Source organism: Temnothorax americanus, unplaced genomic scaffold (assembly GCF_048541705.1).
Source record: "Temnothorax americanus isolate GAGA-0224 unplaced genomic scaffold, ASM4854170v1 Scaffold106, whole genome shotgun sequence".
Taxonomy (NCBI): Eukaryota; Metazoa; Arthropoda; class Insecta; order Hymenoptera; family Formicidae; genus Temnothorax; species Temnothorax americanus.
This window is the reverse complement of record NW_027509238.1, coordinates 310834-327500: the sequence shown is the minus strand read 5'-3', so window position 1 is coordinate 327500 and position 16667 is coordinate 310834. Positions and strand designations below refer to the sequence as shown.

Below are 16667 nucleotides of genomic sequence, written 5' to 3'. Positions count from 1 at the left end.
GTGTACGATTTTTACAAACGAGGGTGCGGAAAGCCATATGCATTGTGCTGCGATGAATTCACATCGCAATGGTTTTGTTAAAATAAACGTTAATTTTCCCAAATAAATCGCATTTTTAAATTTTGTTACAAGATTAGTTTTCTTTTAAGTAGGGTACTCTAGAATTGATGGACAATGAACACTTATTATTCATTACAGAATTTAAAGACTAATTATGCTTTGTAAAGAATATTTATTCAAAACATTTTTTCAAATTGTTTATATTTATTGGTAAACTTTATCTTATTTTAAAAAGATAATTATCCTCTCTCGTAAATTAAAAAGATATACCAGCAAATAACGTAACATCATTTGTTTTGATTTTCGAAAGGAATAATGCCTGGTATCGTCGGCATCCATCAATTCTGGAACATATTGCGGTATGATAGGAGAACATAAAGCCCCACTGATATGATCATTTACATTTACAAAATAATCACCTTGTACGCCGCTCTTGTCCAGAAAATTGTTAAGCTGAAACGTGCTGTTGCTGGACGCGAGATACTGCGTGAACCTCTGTAAATAGAAAAGTCATTTCGGAATAAGGAATGTACGGGCGTCTCGCGGGTCAGACGAGCGTCCGAAAGGTAATTACCTCGTTGCCATAGCACATCATGTGGTGCACGGTGATCAGGGCCTTAAAGACTACCGTCCAGTTTGTGTTCTGCGAGCGTTCTATCAGGAGATTAGCGAGCTGCGGTATAGAGACGTTCGGCTCATTGGTGCAATGGATTAAATCTGAAACGAGAGAAAGAGTCGAAGTCCATCTTGGAAGTATTCGATATCCATGCGTTCTCGACTTTGAGAGGAAACGACCATTGCAGACGGTGCGAAATCTCACGTCCCGTGCAAGCTACATAATGAGAGGCACTGACCTCCACCTTATAAGATTACAACGTAATTTACATATGTATGATTCACAACCATCGCCGGCGACAACGCTATCGCATTGTGAGAGTCTCTCGCAAACCTGTCGTTTCCCCTCGATCGCCGCGGATTTCAAGTCACGGTCTCGGTAGAAACGTATCTCTATATTCTCTATCCGTTCGTACATAATTTTTACGGAAACGTTCGGCAATTATATACTTAAAAGTGCGAGGTAAAAGCGAATCAATCTTGAATCGTGAGTACAAAAAAACAGCTATCTATATATATATATATATATATATATATATATATATATATATATACCGTAACTTATTAAGTATATAATTAAGTCATTTAATTAGAATCATCGACCGCTTTTTATCTCGACTCGATGAATTCTGAGCTTAATATGAACAAAAAAGTATACCATTGCGAGTAAAAGGCTTGAAGCAGGCGGATGCAATTGTACAAAAGTGGACCAACCGTTTTCATTCAGCGACTCGAAAACGAGAGAGAGAAAATCTGATTGAGCGGTGGGATAATTTTAATTGTTCTAGGCAATCTAAATTGTTCTAGATCACACGAGATATCAACATTATCCGTAAACTGTTTTTCAAAGATATTCACGCCCTATAATTTTCGCACGGAATTTCCAGTTGCAGTTTCCAGCGACTCGGATGATTCAGATATTCAAAGATGATTCAAAGAACTCGTATGATTCAACATTCGCCATAATTCTCATCGTCATTCTTCTTACTTCGCATTTTATCAGCGTATGCATAACACAAACCAAGCAAGCGATTTAACAATCACGATCCGCGATTTTTATTTTTTAATTACGATCGCAGCTCGCCGCAACAATTAATCCCAAAAGCAAATAGCACGCCCGATAAGCGTAGAGCGGAAGAATCGCAATAATTAACAGAAGAATTAAATAACGTTTGTAATACAATCCTATTAAATTGTCATGTACAGGCGTGACCCAGCATTGATAAACCGCGATAACCCACAGAAGGCTTGAAAATAAGGGATCAAAGGAAAACGATATATTTTGTACGCGCATACGATTACAATCCCAATTAACGGTGTTAACGTGAGATCTCGTTTTAATTTACAATTAAATTTACGACACATAAAATCAGGTATTCTACCTGATTATAATTATACAAATTCTACCCTAAAATATACGGGTCGTCCAAGAACGGCCTGAACGGCTGAAAATTCGATATTCGGAGCTTCTACGGCCCCGCTACCTTCGTCGTGCCAGTACCTAAAAATGGGAATAGTCGATGCTATCGATCACCACGGCTGCGGCTCGACGGTGACTCTGACCTGCATATACCGAACTCGAGGCTCGCGCGAATCGTGGACTTGCCAAATGTGAAGCGAATAAGCGACGATAAAGTCAATCGCGACACGACGACGATGACGACGACGACGAAGTGAACGATGGCAATCTACGCGACGTCCATCAATCGCGATTGATTAACGAAAGTAGCGGGTCCACATCAGGAGGACGGCGATACCGCGTAACAAGGTCAACAATCGCGTTGCCGTGCTCCAAACGTGATGATATTCGTGTCGTTATTGACGGTGCAGTGGTCCATACTCGCCGGAATCTGATACCATAGTTTCTATGGGCTGATACCATAGTTGCTATTATTTAAAATGCAGAGCGTATCATTTTTTTTTTTCAAGCTTTACTTGAAAAATAAAACCCTCGGATAAAGTATTTTTGCTGAAAGAAAAATCCGCTTCAAATCGAACGAGGACCGACTACAAACCACGAGATATAAAAAATATGTGCGGCGTCTTGCATGAAATATAAATGAAATACGTTACGCCAAGTAAGCTAATATACGAAAAAAAAGTCTATATACGTGTTTAACATATAATAGCGAGTTAACATTTATATAAATATGAATTCTTATTAATCTATACGATAGCCCGAAGCATTGAAACTATAATCATGTCTGTTCACAGTTATGAAATCGTAACTTGTATCGCGCGGTTGTTCATAATTCGTCGAGCATCTTGTCTACGAGAGAAGCCACGTATAAGATATTTGACCGACGCGAAAAAGATGCAGGGAGTTAAGCAACGTTTCGCCGCGGATAGTTTCCCACGCCTTTAATGTATCTCTCTCGCCCGGCCGACCGATGATCCCGCAATATCGAAGTCACGACGACGAGAGGGCTTGGAAGGCTTGAAATGAAAGTGCAACGCGCGCGAGAGAGCGCGAGCGTACGAAGGGGCACCGCCGGATAAACGCGAATAAAGCAGTGAATCAGCACCGAGTATCGAACCCCGGCGCGGCGCATTCTGCGAACTGCAACTATTTCCATATGGTTATCGCGCGCGATAAACGCACTCGACGTTATCGCGAGATAATTGTCTCTAATTGGCGCGAAAAGCGATTTCGCAAATAAAACTGGTCTGTAACTATTTATACGTGACGATTATCCGCCTATTAATTTAAACTTTAATCCAGTGACACAGAAGAGACTAAATTAAAAATATTCCTTTTCCATAGCAATTCTTCAAATTATTTTATCTTCTTAGCGTTTTTGATACACCGTTTAATATAAATAATAATTTTTTTTTAATTCATAGTTCAAATGAATAATATAGATAAGGATAATAAGAAAAAAATAAATGTAGTGCATGCAGCATAATAAAATATAATAGGAATAAACATATAAGTGATGAAAGTATAAAGTAAGATTCGTACAGCTTGGGAATTTAAGAGCTCATTTAAACTGCAAACAAAATCTCACGCAAGTTCAGGCAGCAATGAAGACGTTTTACGAGACATATTACTGTGTTAAACGAAAATTACGGTCCGCATCAAAGGCAAAAGGTGCATGAGCGATTGCAATGAATAACCGCGATCTCGAGCGATGCGTTGCTCGACCTTGCGAGGCTTCTTCCCATTCTAATTATAATCTCCCAAACACGGACGGATTTAGCGGCCAAGTAGCGTCCGCGTTGGCATCGTCGTCGAGTGTCAAAAAACAGGCACATTCCCTCGGACATTCATTCAAAGGTTGAGGCCGTGTGATTCATGAAAACAGCGCGAGAATACCGAATTTTTATCGCTTCGACGCCGTACGAGAAACAGGTGCGAATCTGTCGTCGCGAATAAAACAGAAAAATTTCAGTTCTGTCGAACGGAAAATACCAGTAATCTTTTGTGTTATCTCGGGCATAAGGACATAATACGTGATAATAAACAGATAACTGTATAAAATTTCAATAATACTGTCTGCAGAATATTGAAATATCAATTATTGATCTATTAAGATACTAATCCGATTCAGTTAGTTATTATATTTTTTTTCTTTATTTTTGAAAAATATTAGTGTTAATATTATAGTAAACAGGAGGTATTAACGTTAAATATTTGAAATTATCAGCCGCGGGTGAATTATGCGTTTAATCGACACAACAAGTACACGTTCGGCGACACGCACAGCTGATAATAAATGAGCTTTTAATAAAGCCTCCGATAATGCCGCGCGATTGGCAATCCGTAGGATGTTAAATGCGTATGCTGGTAAAAAAAACACAATCGCTATCTAGACGAGCTGAAGGGGTGTGCACCGGCCAGCACCGACTGACTGACTGCATGTGTATCTCCAGACGCGGACGGGGGCGTGTGCGATAAACGCGTTTTGGCTACGCGAGCGATTGTAGTTGCGAACTGCAAAAAGCAGTTGTGCCGAATGAAAAACGTAGAGAGTCCCCCGATCGAAATTGAGGCGCGGATCGTCAAATACGTGCAGGGTATTCGCTCCGACCTAAAATTCTGGATGGCATAATTTCCACGAAGCTGGAGTCCCATTTTGCTCCAGGTAGTATTTCGACGGAGGCAACGTTACGCGATATTAGATTACTAAAATATCGTGTTGTTAAATCTAAATTAAAATACAACGCATGCATTTGTATAATAAGCGAAAGCAAAATATTACCTCATTAAATATGAGCAACTTTTTCCAATTATGCATTCTGATTAAAATTCTGACGAAACAACGCGGTACTGAAACATTAAAATTCTACGGCATTAAATATTACATCACCAAGCCTCTTTATGAAAAAATTAAATGTATATGTAAAATTAAATAACTGTAAATGTGTTGAAGACTTAGAAGTCGGGTCGATCGATGTGTAATTGGTCTCGAAGCAGAAGTTTAACGTATTTTCCCCGCATTAACTAACTTTTACCCATGAATACATTTCGATACGGTAAGCTATTCCCCGTGGATGACTCTCACTATTTTCCTTTACTGCATATAATGACTTTATGTCGCCGTCAACCACGCTAACGCAAAGTTAAGAATGTAGCCGGCCCTTCTCCTCGGCTCCCTCTTTCCCTTTCGGCGGTCGTATTCCCGGGGTCGCGACTCGTCCCTGGTATATTCAATTTCTCTCTCTCTCTCTCTCTCTCTCTCTCTCTCTCTCTCTCTCTCTCTCTCTCTCTCTCTCTCTCTCTCTCTCTCTCTCTCTCTCCCTTCCTTCTTCTTTTTACCCGTCCCAGCTTCCTTCTCGTTTCTCGCTCTCGGTATCAACAGCCTCCGGTTCACAAAGGCCTTTCGCGCGCGCATGATGCACGCCACTTACATGTAAGTTTAATCTGCGCGGTACCTACACCTATTCCGACACGCTCGAATTCTCTCGGCGTATAATCGCAGAACACACTCGTAGAGAGGTATTCGCATCCTACATTGTCGGGCGTGAAACACGGCAATCAAGTTTCCATTTTTTCTTTTCCTTTTTCATGCACGCGTTAAAGCACAGTGTTAAAGTAAAGAAACATGTATTTAACGCAAATCGCGCGGGTCTTGGGGTGATAATAGCCGAATCTGTCTATTCGTTTCAAAAAATTCGATCGTAATAATAACAAATTTTATTTATTATTTTATTTTATTTTAAAATAATCTTGTATTCTTTTTCAGTTGTTCTATATATTTCAGGTTTATTTATAAGTCTTTTAGTTAAGTTTACACTCTGTCAAATATTAAAAAATGAAATTTAAACTAATACCTTAAGTTAAATAACATTTTGTTATTTTTGATTACCATGTTAAAATTTATTATTTTAACACAAAACAGTATTATTTTACTCCCATTGGTTTAATTAAATTAACATTGCTTTAGTTAAATTGACGATATATTGAGTAGGAACAGTGGCGACTTGTAGGAATGGTTAAAGATGACTCAAATTAAGTCATTTATAATTTGACACTACGAATTTAACAGTTTCTGCCAAAGTGAATGATATAAAAACTTCGATGTAATGTTCTGCAGTTACATACTTAGAGAGCCGTGAATAAAACATGCATTAATTAAAATAAATTTAAAGAAAAAATTATCATTTATCACGACATAACACGTATAGATCTGAACCACTTGTAAAGGAATTTCAGGAATTCCCAAGGTTGAGCTCCGTTTAGTTTTCGCAACGTTTTATTTCCGTCGTTCGCTGCGAAATCTCCTATCGAGTTAGCCTAACTTGTTACAAAAAAACGAGAGAGAGAGAGAGAGAGAGAGAGAGAGAGAGAGAGAGAGAGAGAGAGAGAGAGAGAGAGAGAGAGAGAGAGAGACAGAGAGATGCATCGGCTCAAAATTCGCAAAATACACACGATTACACCAAACGACGAGACAAGAATGGCGCGAATTGGAAGTGATCCGAAACTATATGCAAATGCAGCGATAGCACATGAGGCACGCAGGAATAAATTCCACTTTCGAGTAAGTAAGTGGAGCGTATACGATAAGGCGATCGACTGCAAATTCGATTCGACAAACGATCGTAAATTGCGAAACGGGGTAGATTTTGCGTTACGCGATGCAATCGACACATCGCGGACAATCTCAGCATTCATACGATCAATATATGGGTCAATAATATAGGTGACGTTTCTTCTCGTCTTACGAAACAAAATAATCCTTATGTGCGCAAAATGAATTCGATTCGTTTTTCACGCTCAACCACTTTGGGTTACTTGTTATTTTATGAGGAACAGAATCTCCAATCTGTCACGTTACGTCGAAATACAACGAAAATAACCACGGAAACTGATAGCTCCGCGAAGGAGCAATAACAATTTTGCTCCGATTTTTCGCTACGAATTTATCAAGAGACACGGTAGTGTCTCGCGCCAAGTACACGCGGAGCGAGACCGACCGTGACTCTTTTACGCGACGCGACGAGTTGCGAGTACCCGAGATGTTTCCATATACGGCAGAAAATTGCTAACTTTGAAAATGCGATTCCCTGGATAACCCCGCATGTCGAAATTTGATTTTTATTTACTTGTACGCGTTTAACGATTCGTGTGTTTGGAAGAGAGACATTTCAGAAACGCGGTCACCGCACGCGCTATCAAGGAATCCTTTCATATACCGCGTATACTGGGCAGTATAAGCAATATTCGTCGAATCATCTCGCGTAAAAGGCGCGCTGTTGTTTTTCCGAGCGAAAAATAGAGACGCTATCGATTGACCTTTCGTGTGCATTAACGGATACGAGAGGCTCATAGTGTTCTATCAATTGATACACGGTGTGCAACAAAGGGAGAACATTGACCGTGACAGCTTTACTGGGCTCGGATAATATCCTCAATATCGAATCTTTGTTTACCGTGAGTTTCAATTATTTCACTTACAAATCAGCTGATAACGCTGAACGACTTCAATTATATCTCAAAGACGTCTGTTAATTAGCATAATTAAGAATATTATTTTAAAACGTCTATTAAGCTGACACAGCCAATTCAGCACAATCGATTAAAATTTATACAGAAATTTAGTGCTCTTTTGTTGCTAATTTGTTGCTCAATTCCCAATTTTGTTACTCCAGCCGTTTCGGAGAAAATAGTGGCTCTGCTAACTTATGTTTAAAGTTAGCACAGCCATTCAAAAAATCGTGTTAAATAAAAAAAAAGAACATATTCTTTTAGTGCTTTTTTGTTGCAAATTTGTTGCTCCATTCCTGATTCTGTAATTTTATTTTTAAATCCTGGGAACTACCCCCAAAGCTATTTCTCCTTAAAAACATACTCTAAAATTGCAAATTATAGTCAGATATTTAATTAATTATGTTCAAGATTAGTTAATTACGTTTTACTGATTTTATTGCCAACCATTTGCATTAATTCCGATTTTGTTGCTCCACCCTTAATGCTTAAAAACCACCCTTAGCTTATCCTACACCAGCACAACGTCTTAAAATTGTAAATTAAACAGATTTCCGAATTGATTATGCATCCCTGATTTTGTTGCTCGCTATTTTTAACAAATTCGATTTTGTTGCTCCACCCTTAATGCTTAAAAATCACCCTTAGCTTATTCTACACCAGCCACAACGTCTTAAAATTGTAAATTAAACAGATTTCCGACAACAAAATCAGGAATACATAATCCATTCGAAAATTGTTCAATTTATGATTCTAAAGTTTAATTTACAGGTTTAATTTTAAGGTTCAATTTACAATTTTAAAGGTAGAGCAACAAAATCGGAATTAATGCAAATGGTTGGCAATAAAATCAGTAAAACGTAATTAACTAATCTTGGACATAATTAATTAAATATCTGACTAATTTGCAATTTTAGAGTATATGTTTTTAAGGAGAAATAGTTTTGGGGGTAGTTTCCAGGATTTAAAAATGAAATTACAGAATCGGGAATGGAGCAACAAATTAGCAACAAAAAAGCACTAAAAGAATATGTCCTTTTTTTTATTTAACACAATTTTTTGAATGGCTGTGCTAACTTTAAACATAAGTTAGCACAACCACTATTTTCTCCGAAACGGCTGGAGCAACAAAATTGGGAATTGAGCAACAAATTAACAACAAAAGAGCACTAAATTTCTGTATAAATTTTAATCGATTTTGCTGAATTGGCTGTGTCAGCCTAATAGACGTTATTTTAAAACAGTATGCACATACCAGAGATGCATAAAGAACCGAGTAAAGAACACTGTACTTCATATTCATGACGTTAAGATGAAAGAGTTGGAAGACAATAAGAGACTTGAAATAAAAATGCGGCCAAATACCACAAACACAGGTGATCTCTAAAATTATATCTCTTGCATACTTCTTTTTCCTTACTTTTTCTTAATCTTTTGCTAATTATATCTCTTTCATTCATACTTTTCAACTTGGTCTACTTCTTGATATAAAATTTTTTTCATTTATACTTTTAATTCTCAACTGTAAAGTCTAGAAAAATAAGTGAGAGTTGCCTGTCATTTATTTTGTAATTTTTACTAATTGCTTTTTTTTCTCTAGAAAAAATAGATAAAATTTGAGTCTGTGCGCAATTAACGCTGAAAAATACAGTAATAAATACGTACAGAATAAAAAGCAATTGTTTTTATATCTAAAAATAGGAGTTCGTAGAATTACACGTTCCCACATTAATGTCTATAATTTACGGTTAATTCTCAAAATTTCTTTCCTTGTTCATGACGCAAAAATGATGTTATACGACATTATACGAGTATATTATGTGATGTTACATAAACTGGAAAATGAGAAAGAATTAGACAGTGAACTGCCGAGAGTTAATCAAACCAAATTGATTCATCAAGGAAAAAAAGGACTGAGACTGGAGGTCCACTTCCTCATTATACGTGACATTGTAGCTCTAGATTTAGCGTGTCAGCTATATAATAGTGCGGCAGTATCGATTGATCCCTTCGAAGCGCTGACACGCTGTCCGGCGGAGAGAACGTTGACCGTGAACGATGTGAATGACTTTAAAGATCCGTTTTCGCTAATCGTTAAACGCGCGTCTACATTTGCGGCGCAATAGTGTCATCGATTGAATACACCGAGGCCATGCGGTGCAAGAAACATCGGCCTTGAAAGGTGCGAATGACTTTAAAGAGACCTCTTTTTGCCTGACCCGAGAGAGGGAGAAAGCGGTATATTTTTACGTAACGTTTCGTAATGGTGACTATCGTCTTATCAGCCGGACCCTCGTCCTGTGGACATCCCGCAAGGACCGAACGACGGAAGACGCGGAATGAATGGAGCGAGCAAGAAAGAATAAAGCGAAAGGCTCTTTGAGAAAAAGAGCTCTTTGAGATTAAATCATGCTCGAAGTGAATAACTTCAAAGGAACTAGGAACCAGTGTCATTGTATGGCTCTGAGGTAGAAAAACAAAAGGATAATCTTATATATCTTACGTAAACTACAAAATAAGAGAACTATATTTTAAGTTGTATACCCAAAATAGACCCAGAGAATATGCACTCCAGGTACACTTAAATTCGTAGTGTCAATTTGAATCATTGAATGTTAATTATCTACATCAATGGAGTTGAAATAATAAATGTTGACACACATGGCAGTTGAAAATAACAAAATGTTATTTAACAGTGTGTAACATCCATACCGTCTTTTAAAATTACTTTTAAATAGACATGTGGAAATGTTGAGATTTCTAACAGTAATTTAAACCACAGAGTTTCCAGAACTAGGATCTTAGAAAACGAAGAAACTGCTGGGAGGAAAAGAGGCGAAAGGGGAAAGAGGTATTTAATAATATAATTCTTCCGAAAGTAAAAGAGATCGACAATCTTGAATTCCCGACTTGCAAGAATAACCTACATTTATGCGTTTTGCAATAATGGGTGATTCATCACGAAACTATCCGCGGTATAACGTGTAACACGACTTAGCCACCTGTCCTTAAAAGCTGCGGAGTATAGCATTTGTTGTTCCACATTCGTGTCGTCTCGCGGATAGTTTCGCTTTAGCGTGCAATTATACAGTTTAGCGTACGGTAACTCGTCCTTCTCTCGATCTTCGCAGAATGACACTGGGGCTCCGTTCCCGATTCGAGTATAGCTCCACGTTCGATCCGCGGCCGCAGAGAGAACCGGTGAGAGTAAACAACACTTTCGAAACAACGATAGTCATTAGAGACAACGATCGTCGGGCCGCGAGCCGCGAAGCGGCTTAATTACCTGGCGGATGTGTGTCGCGGGACTCGCGGGAGAAAATCGTTACGAATTCCCCGGCGCGGCGTGTTGTTATTTATAGCGCGTTTACGCTACGCGAGAAATTTTGTAAGGTACGATACCGTACCAAATCCGCTTATATAAAAATCGCGTTACATTACGCGATTTTACGTCATATATCGCGCTTTTATCAGATCGTACCATTGCGGTCGCAATACGTCATAGATATATCGACTCGCATTGCTTCTATCGTTCCTCGTTTCTTATTACAACGCATATCCCTTCGGGCGGAAAACTAATATGTTGAAGCAATACCGTAAACGAAACTCGATCGATCATTTCGGCGAATTCAGTGATGTAACGATTTTGTCGTCGCGACAAATCATTCTCTCGCACGTTTACAGCATCGAAAACGATAGCGTATAACTATATCGATTCTTACTTTTGTAACGGAAATCTCGCGTGGCGTAAATAGGCTTATTGGACGACAATTTTTCGTGCGGGGCTATATACGAGACGTACGAATGTCTTCGTACCGTAAGATTATTGATCGGCCGGTAGCGGCTTTGTGTGTCCGGCGAATCAGCGGCACGAGGATCGAGTGCCTTTCTTTCGAAGGTCCGGCTCTTTATTAATTTCCTCAGATCATTGATGCGGGTCACGGATCCCTCGTTTAATTACGCCCTCCATCGCACTCTCGCAAAAGCTCGTTACGCAAATCCTCGAATATTACAAACGGAAGGAGTTGCCCAATGCGACGTAAGCTGACAGCGAGGAGAAAACTCACGCGAAACTTCCCAGCCGTCGTCATTCGCGCCGTGATAATTTTTAGACACGATGAAAAAGACAGTCGTGTCGTCGGTAATTGTACCATGTATTACAGTAAGTATGCTTATGCAACATAAATTGTAAGGTGCGCAACACAATAAGGTGTGCTTTGTACAGCGCGTTATCTTATATTTTATCGAGGTGAGATTATCGATATTTCGACGAATTTCTTTTTCCATGACTTTACGTTACTCGAACATAATCTACGATTTGTACAAAAGAAAAAATGTTCTGCTTTAAATTCTTTATAGAGAGATTATTGTAACAATAATTACAAAGAAGTATATATATATATATTTATATTTTTATACAACTTTTTTGTCGTTGATACGATTATCACAAAACGCACTGTTAAATTCGTAGTGTCAATTACACTCAGTTTGAATCATTTTTAATTCCTATAAGTCGCCACTGCTCCTACTCAATATGTCGTTAATTTAACTAAACCGATGAAATTGAAATAACATGCACTATTTTAATGGTAAAATAATAAATTTCGACACACATGATAGTTAAAAAATAACAAAATGTTATTTAACTCAAGGTATTGGTTTAAATATCATTCTTTAATATTTAATAGTGTAGCATTCCAATGCAAGTACACTGGAATATCGATTGAAAAAATTTCAGAAATAATACGGCAAATAAGTCTTTACATTATCGAGTCGCGATGTGATTTAAACCACAAAGTTTCGCCAAGCACACTCTACGTCTCTCAATAACAAACAGATTTAACTTAAATTGAAGATCTACAGTGAGACAAATCACACAAGGACTCGATAGTAAATATTATTCTATTGACGAATACATATGTACGTTATATCTGGAGATGTTAACAAGACGTGATAAACAGAAGAGGGAACCGATATAATCGCGCTTGGCGTGAAGAATAAAGCGTGCACTCGTTTGAATTAGGACAAATTCAGAAATTGAAACAAACGCTATCGTTACGCCCACAATCGCGTGGAGTGAAAGAAAGCGTGATAATCTGAAATCTATCCGAAAAGTTTTATTTTATTGTAACGTGCGAAGAATATTCGGGCGATATTTTCCATAGCCGTGAATCGGAATTATATTTTTTGGCACACCCCGTAAATCTATAAAGCATTCCGTGCAACTACGCGTCAGCGAGATCGATAGTTAAATGGAGCTCGAGGTTCGTAGGGTTTCACGACTTATCAGGTCAGAATAAAGTATATTCCGACGACGTCTATTAGTGGAATGTACTCGCCTATTTTCGTCAAGGCGTTTCTCGTCGATGTAATACGTCAAGACGTGTTTGACAGTTTACTCAAAAATTTGCTCGCGAAAAAATACGGTATATGTGAAGGAGACATGACAAATTTCTGAAATATGAGATTGCAACGAAGAGACATGAGACATAAATATAAAAAAAGGACATGTACATATACATTGCTTTAACTTGTATCACGAGCCGGAAAAGAGATAGAAGCACTTTTATCGTTTAGCGTTTAGTCGAACGAGTAACATAGTTATATATGTACGAATTATATTTTAATAAAGACTTTAATTTCTCAACCGCCTCGACCGCCTCGCTACAACATCCTTCAAATTCCAAATTACAGTCCCGATAGCGTTTCAATATTAAATTTTGTTGCGTTATGCTATATTTCTGACGTATATCATGTTACATTTTAATACCTATTTCGATCGTTATGCTCTCCCATGCACGTGAATGGTATAACTATGCAAGTGCCGTTAATCCGCAGCGAGGAGCTTTACTGACGGGCCATCAAAGAATTATATCACGCGAAAACGTTTATTTTAATCGCGAATATATGCAAATTGCAAACATCTCGGCTACGCAAACCTCGCCGTTAGCTCTCTTATCCGGACATCGACTTTTACTTTTACGTATAGAAGCAAATCCATCGGGTAAGAGATTTCATCAGTTTTTCATTTAGTGTCCGCGCGTTCGTTCCAGGAACGCGGAGTCTCGATGAGTGTCGATGATGATAATAACGTCGTTGTTAATTAATTATTCCGGCAGAAATCGTCTTTTCCGCGTGAACGGAGGAGAGACGGAGAAGTCGAGTCCTCTGGCGAAGGGTGAAAGGCTGAAATAGACGACGATCGATTTCGCTGAATGCGGAATGGGATTCATTGAGATACGGCGCTCGCCGGGGGTCAGGTCGTAGGAGGAGAGACGATAGAGCCCCGTGGGGGCTATCGTCAATCGACTATCAAAGTCGCTGTCATCCGTCCCCCGACGTGTTTCGCCCGCGTTACAACGGAAGGAAATTACCCGCGATATGTAATCGTCCGCATATATACGCGGCGGTCCGCATGACTAACGGCTACCACGAAAGGTTCGTCACCTTGGAAATCAGCTTGTCCGCCGAAGGAGGGAAACGCGTCCGAGGTCTTCTTCCCCGTTAATCCCAAACACGGAAGTGTATGTACACCATTGTGCGTAGATGTGTACACAAGATATGTACGTGTAGGTACACAGTTAACATGTGCCCTCGTGCATGGTCCGAATAAGTTTTGTGTGAATTCCACGCGAATTTGGCTGGTTTATATTATACAGATTCAATTAACGGCGCCATCTTTTATCTTCGTCTCCTCTTTTAAATAATTTATACATTTGAAGATACACGCGAAAGAACGATGGATAAACTTTGTTACATGACCCATGTAACAAAATTTATATATTAGATGATTTATATTAGATTTATATTATCTTTTGCAAACAGTAAGTTTTGGGAACAACTGAATATATTTGTCGTGTATGATTTTATCAATTTCATCGCGCTTTTCCCTAAATATTAGGTACTAGAAGATGAAATCTAAACCAATACTTTGAGTTAAATAACATTTTGTTATTTTTAACTACCATATGTGTCAAAATTTATTATTTTAACATAATACTTGTTAATTAAATTAACGACATATCGAGTAGAAGAGTGGTTAAAAATGACTCAAATTGAGTATAATTTGACATAACAAATTTAACCGTGTACGTTTTATCGTTTTTCCGTTCATTTAAATGCCATTAACACGCAACTTAAATAAGAACGTAAAAAAGCGCCCTCGGTTTAATTCAACTACCCTAATCTGAGTGAGATTAGATTTTGACGTAAAGTTCAAGGCACTAACTGAAGGACGCTTCCATGCATCCCCTCGAATAGACTTTTATAGATCGATCATCCCTCCGGGAGCGGTTTCAAACAAATCGTATTTAAATCAGATGCAAGTTAGATATAGGCGAAGAAAAGAAATAAAGATTTCATCATCTTAATTCTGTTCGCCCACTTGTGCCTCAACAATGTGACGATAATTATGCAGACGGCTCGAGTAAATGTGAAGAAGTCGATATCATATTTCGTTTCTACACACTTAAACACCCCGGAGACGTTATCGTTGTTCCAGAGATAAGACGCGGAAAAGACCTTCCTTAAACGTCTATTTCGCTAAGTAAGCACTTAATCAAAACACGGGCACAATATACCGATTATCTCGAAATAAAAAGATACGTGAGTCAAGCGGCTTTCGTATAATCACGGTCTCGCCAGACATCATTCGAATTATACGAGTGTGACATTTGCACGCGATCGCGCGATCCTCGCATAAAAGTGCACTAAAATTTACATTTTTTTTTAGACGGATCCTAAAATTCCAAGATCAAATTTCCGCTTACGAATGTCTGATGAACCAGAACGGAACGGCTAGTAAATAAATCGCGGCGACTCTGTTCTTCTCCGCGTTTCCTTACGCTTTTCAACCATTTTTCTACATTTTTCCGTCATCTCTCTTTCTAAAGAAAAAAACAATCTACATTTCCTTCCGTTTATTAAAGTAAGAAAAAATAGGAAATTCTAGAAGAGAAAATGTGCATTCGCGCGCGAGCGTGTACTATTAAATATTAAAAAATGAAATTTGAACCAGTACGTCTTGAGTTAAATAACATTTTGTTATTTGTTAACTGCTATGGCATATGTGTCGAAGCTTATTATTTCAATTTCATTGGTTTAATTAAATTAACGAAATACCGATTAGGAGCAGTGGCGACCTATAGAAATGGTTAAAATCAAATTGAGTATAATTTGACAATATTAATATATTTTTATATAAAACTAGCGTTTTTGCGCGAGGCGCAATTAATATCTCGGATCATCCTTCCGAGTATCGAAAATAGCACATTAATGATCGCCACGGGTCGGAGCAAGGCCTCCAGAAAGTCGAACATGCGTGGAGCGAGAGAAGCCTGTCCCTTTTCCACACCACTCTCTAACCTTCCTACGCGATATTCCCTTTTCTTCCCTCCCCTTTATCGAACGTCTGAATGTAATGCGCTTCGTCCTTAAGCGCAGCGAGCGTGAAAGACGCACGGCTGGAAAAGACAGACCTCCGGATTCAATTTCCCTCTCGGGGACACCGCGCGATTGTTATACCCTCCAGAAGCTCTCCATTGTCCAGGTATAAACGTTTCTAGCCACGCGTTCGCGTCTTCGGCAGAAAGCCGAATACGAGATTATGGCGAAAAGTGCGCCGCGGAGGAGGGGAAAGCCTACGAGCGCGAGTGTGCGCCTTCAGGAAGAGGCGCGATCGATTTCGATTGCTTTATAATTGCCACGTCGACGTACGATATGTCAATGTGGAAAGGAGAACCAAAGCCAACGATCTCGTTCGACCATGCCTGTTATTGCCTGTCCCGAGGATCGCTTAACGCTGATGGGAATCTCGCGCGAGACCAGTGGGGGGGGGGGGCGAGAGAGTGTCTCGCTCGGCTTCTTTCAGCGGCAGGCAAATAGGAAAGGTGAGCGACAGTCGCCCCTGTCCCCCTGCACGCTGGTCCCGCGCGTACCCTCGTCGTGAATCAACAGCAGAAAACGGCCGAAATCGCCGAAAATCGGAGCAGGCGACACCCTGCCGCTTGCGCGCGACGTCGAAACGTTCACCTTCCCTTTTTCGGGGATCCTACCGGCCAGACAA

General features: G+C 39.1%; 1 protein-coding gene across 26 annotated transcripts in view; it reads right to left on the bottom strand.

The window, feature by feature from the left end:
* Positions 1-16667, bottom strand: part of Lap (phosphatidylinositol-binding clathrin assembly protein lap) — a 33658-nt gene that overhangs the window by 15935 nt on the left and 1056 nt on the right. For all 26 annotated transcript variants that reach the window (XM_077417935.1, XM_077418068.1, XM_077418076.1 and 23 more), the window contains exons 2-3: positions 635-777; positions 480-555 (exon numbers count right to left, since the gene is read on the bottom strand). In XM_077417935.1, coding sequence (XP_077274061.1) covers positions 480-555; positions 635-777 — 219 coding nt within the window. The remainder of the gene's footprint in view (positions 1-479; positions 556-634; positions 778-16667) is intronic.